The 2,801-nt window shown below is 40.9% G+C and overlaps 1 protein-coding gene across 1 annotated transcript; it reads right to left on the minus strand.

Moving 5' to 3' along the window:
* Positions 1 to 2: 2 nt before the first annotated feature.
* On the minus strand, positions 3 to 2,579 carry p2ry13 (purinergic receptor P2Y13; the record flags this gene model as incomplete). Its single annotated transcript, XM_013913142.1, has 5 exons — positions 2,333 to 2,579; positions 2,011 to 2,032; positions 1,205 to 1,408; positions 703 to 1,092; positions 3 to 359 (listed from the first exon to the last, which is right to left on the minus strand). Coding segments are annotated over exons 3-5 (933 nt in total), but the record flags the coding sequence as incomplete, so codon positions are not given.
* Positions 2,580 to 2,801: the final 222 nt, after the last annotated feature.

The raw sequence follows: 2,801 nt of genomic DNA on the forward strand, positions 1-2,801 counted from the left end.
CAGAGTGCAGCAGTCAGTCTTCTCCTGAACACCTTGCATAGAAACACGTAGATAAGCGGGTCTAGGCATACATTTGTTGCTGAAAGCCACAGGGTGGTTTCCTTGGCAAAGTAGACGGCATTCTGAGCCTTGCAGTCACTTGTTACGCTCCGTGTTTGGGTGAGGGTATAGGGAACCCGGACGAAGTGAAATGGTGCAAAGCAGATGAAAAACACACCCACTACAACGAAGACTTTCGCTTTGGTTTTGCGACTGGCACCCCGAGATCTACTCTTTGAGGCTTTGTATGACTCATAAACCTTCTTGCTGATGAATGTGTAGCAGACTACCATCAAAGCAAGCGTCCCCCAAAAAATAACCTAGAAAAACAAAACAAGAAAAAGGGAAATCAGAGGAGCACCTCGCAGCTTTTCTCCAATTAATTTAGGTCAGCAGTAGCAGTAAGATTCTAATAACTGCAGAAGGACATCGTGTATTCTGTGTAAATTAGCTGATTGTGTAGTTCAGATATATTAATAGCAACACTTCTCTATTGTGCGAAATTTGCTTACACACATGCTTATGAGTAACATTAAAAAGCTGACAGCAGTGGCATCTGTGGGATACATTTAAAGGAGAACAGCTGGTTCTGAAATTTTATGGAAGGAGATTGAATATGAATGTTTACGTAAATTTCAAAGTGTTTCCTTAATTCATAGCTACCTGACAGAAGTAGTTGAAACCTTCATGCCACAGCAAACCAGCCGGGCTCTTCATGGACATGCACTTCAGTCTGTTTCCAGACGGCCGTGGCGGCTTGTCACTTAGAATAACGTTGGGTAACGCTAATGATAGCATTACCACCCAAACAGCTACACTTAGTATCTGACCAACACGGACCCGCTGAAGGGCACACTTCCCAAAGGGCCTGACAATCTTCAGGTAACGGTCCAAGCTAATGAGACCCAGCAAGAGGATGCTGATGTACATGGTGATGTAGAAGAGCACCGCAGAGTATCTGCAGTGGAAGGCGCGTAGCTGCCAGGAACCCACACCTGCATCCGTTAAGATTTTCAGAGGGATGGTCAGAGTCATGAGCAAGTCAGCCACCACCTGTTGTTGAGCAAATTTTAACCTTGTTATTGTAATGCTGTTTTTTGTTGTTGTTGTTTCCTTACTTTGCAGCGGAGAGTAAACCTACAAAGCAAAAGCCTTGGTGTCTTACCACATTTTTTAGGAAGACCAGAAATGTTGAAGTGCTTCGGATACTGAAGAAGATCCATGCAGCGAGGGAGTTCAGTATCAGAGCAACTATGAAGAGGACACTGTATAGGCAGGGGAAAACCACAGCTGTTATGCTGGTATCCCGAACACACTTGAAGGAGGTGGTGTTGGACAGGGTGTTGTTCATACTGTGATCCTTAGTTGGCTTTTGACAGGGGGAGAGAGTGAAAAAAAAAGATGACAGAGACATCATAAGAAATGATAAAACACTGAATATGCTGTTTCTACAATTAATATGAGATAATTATAGCATTATTGTGTCTATCTCACAAAAGTCCCTAAGAAAATGTAGCTGAAGTACTTTATTATTAGAATTACTTACATGACAGATGTTTATTCATTTATATGACAAGAGTTACAAAAAAATTGACAACAGGAATTATCAGATCATTTTGAATGTTACAGCTGCTTCCTACCCTCTACTTAAAAATACCAATACTTTGTTTGTTGTAGTCATGTAGATACAGACTTAATATATACTTTAAATGCACAGTCTGAGCTTCTGTTCATTCTATATTCCCTATGTCCTCTCTTCTTTTTGCTCTGAAGAATAGCACTGAGGTTATACACATGGACTATGGCAACTAATACACACTGCTTTCAAACCTTTGTCTGGTTTAGTGTGCACTCAAATGTTAATTAGATTTTCTGCAAGTTACATTGTTAGGCAAATTAAGTATTTGTGCCCAGTTTCACAAAGTAATTTATCTGCAAGATGTACATGACAAGCCAGTAATTGAGTCTTACCTTCTTTTTGTGTCTTTATCGTCTGTTTAGGTGGGGCATGAGAAGAATAATGACAAAATGCAACGGAAAATACAATGTTTCATAAAAAGGAAGAAGTGAAATAGCAAATTCCTCTTTTTTCTTCTTAGCCACAGGAAATAATGAAGGAAAATAAAAAAATAAATAAAACTGAAAACCTCCTGCTGTTATTTTAGTTCTTTAATCAGTCCAGGAATACTGGTTCTGGCTTGAGTCTTGAATCTTTATGTCTTTCTTGGTATTTACTCCCCTTCAGACTCTCTCTTTTTAAGTGTTTTTGTGTGTGTGTGTTTGATGCTCTTACAATGGGTGGTCCCTGGAGCTAATGTGTGGCTGTCTTGTCACAATCCCAATGAGTTTGCCAGTCTTCCTCCGGGTGAAAGACCCTTTCCTTCCTTGCTTCCTGTTCCAATTGTCTGCTGAGAGGCTTGCTCTACTCCGTGCCAGTCCCTCTGCCTCCGCTAGCTTGCGTCAGACTTAGTAGCTGTTAAGAGGCGAACACCACAGCCACAGACTTATTTGCAGACCTCTTGCACCCTACAGCTCTTCGCTCCACCTCGCAACTAATGTTCAATACTTACGCCTTGTTTCAAAAAGTCTCCACCAGCTGTGGTTTTAGTGGGCAACAGTAACATGCAAAGCTTGCACATTGCTCTGACTGACTTCACTTGAAAGCAAGCAAGCTCTACCATGATGCATTAATGTAAAAAAAATTGGGAAGAAAATGATATTATTATAAATTGCCCCTGTTTGAAATAGCGTGTATTTTCTGT

The sequence above is a fragment of the Pundamilia nyererei genome, unplaced genomic scaffold (genome assembly GCF_000239375.1).
Source record: "Pundamilia nyererei isolate P.nyererei 1_Seehausen unplaced genomic scaffold, PunNye1.0 scaffold00117, whole genome shotgun sequence".
Classification (NCBI taxonomy): domain Eukaryota; kingdom Metazoa; phylum Chordata; class Actinopteri; order Cichliformes; family Cichlidae; genus Pundamilia; species Pundamilia nyererei.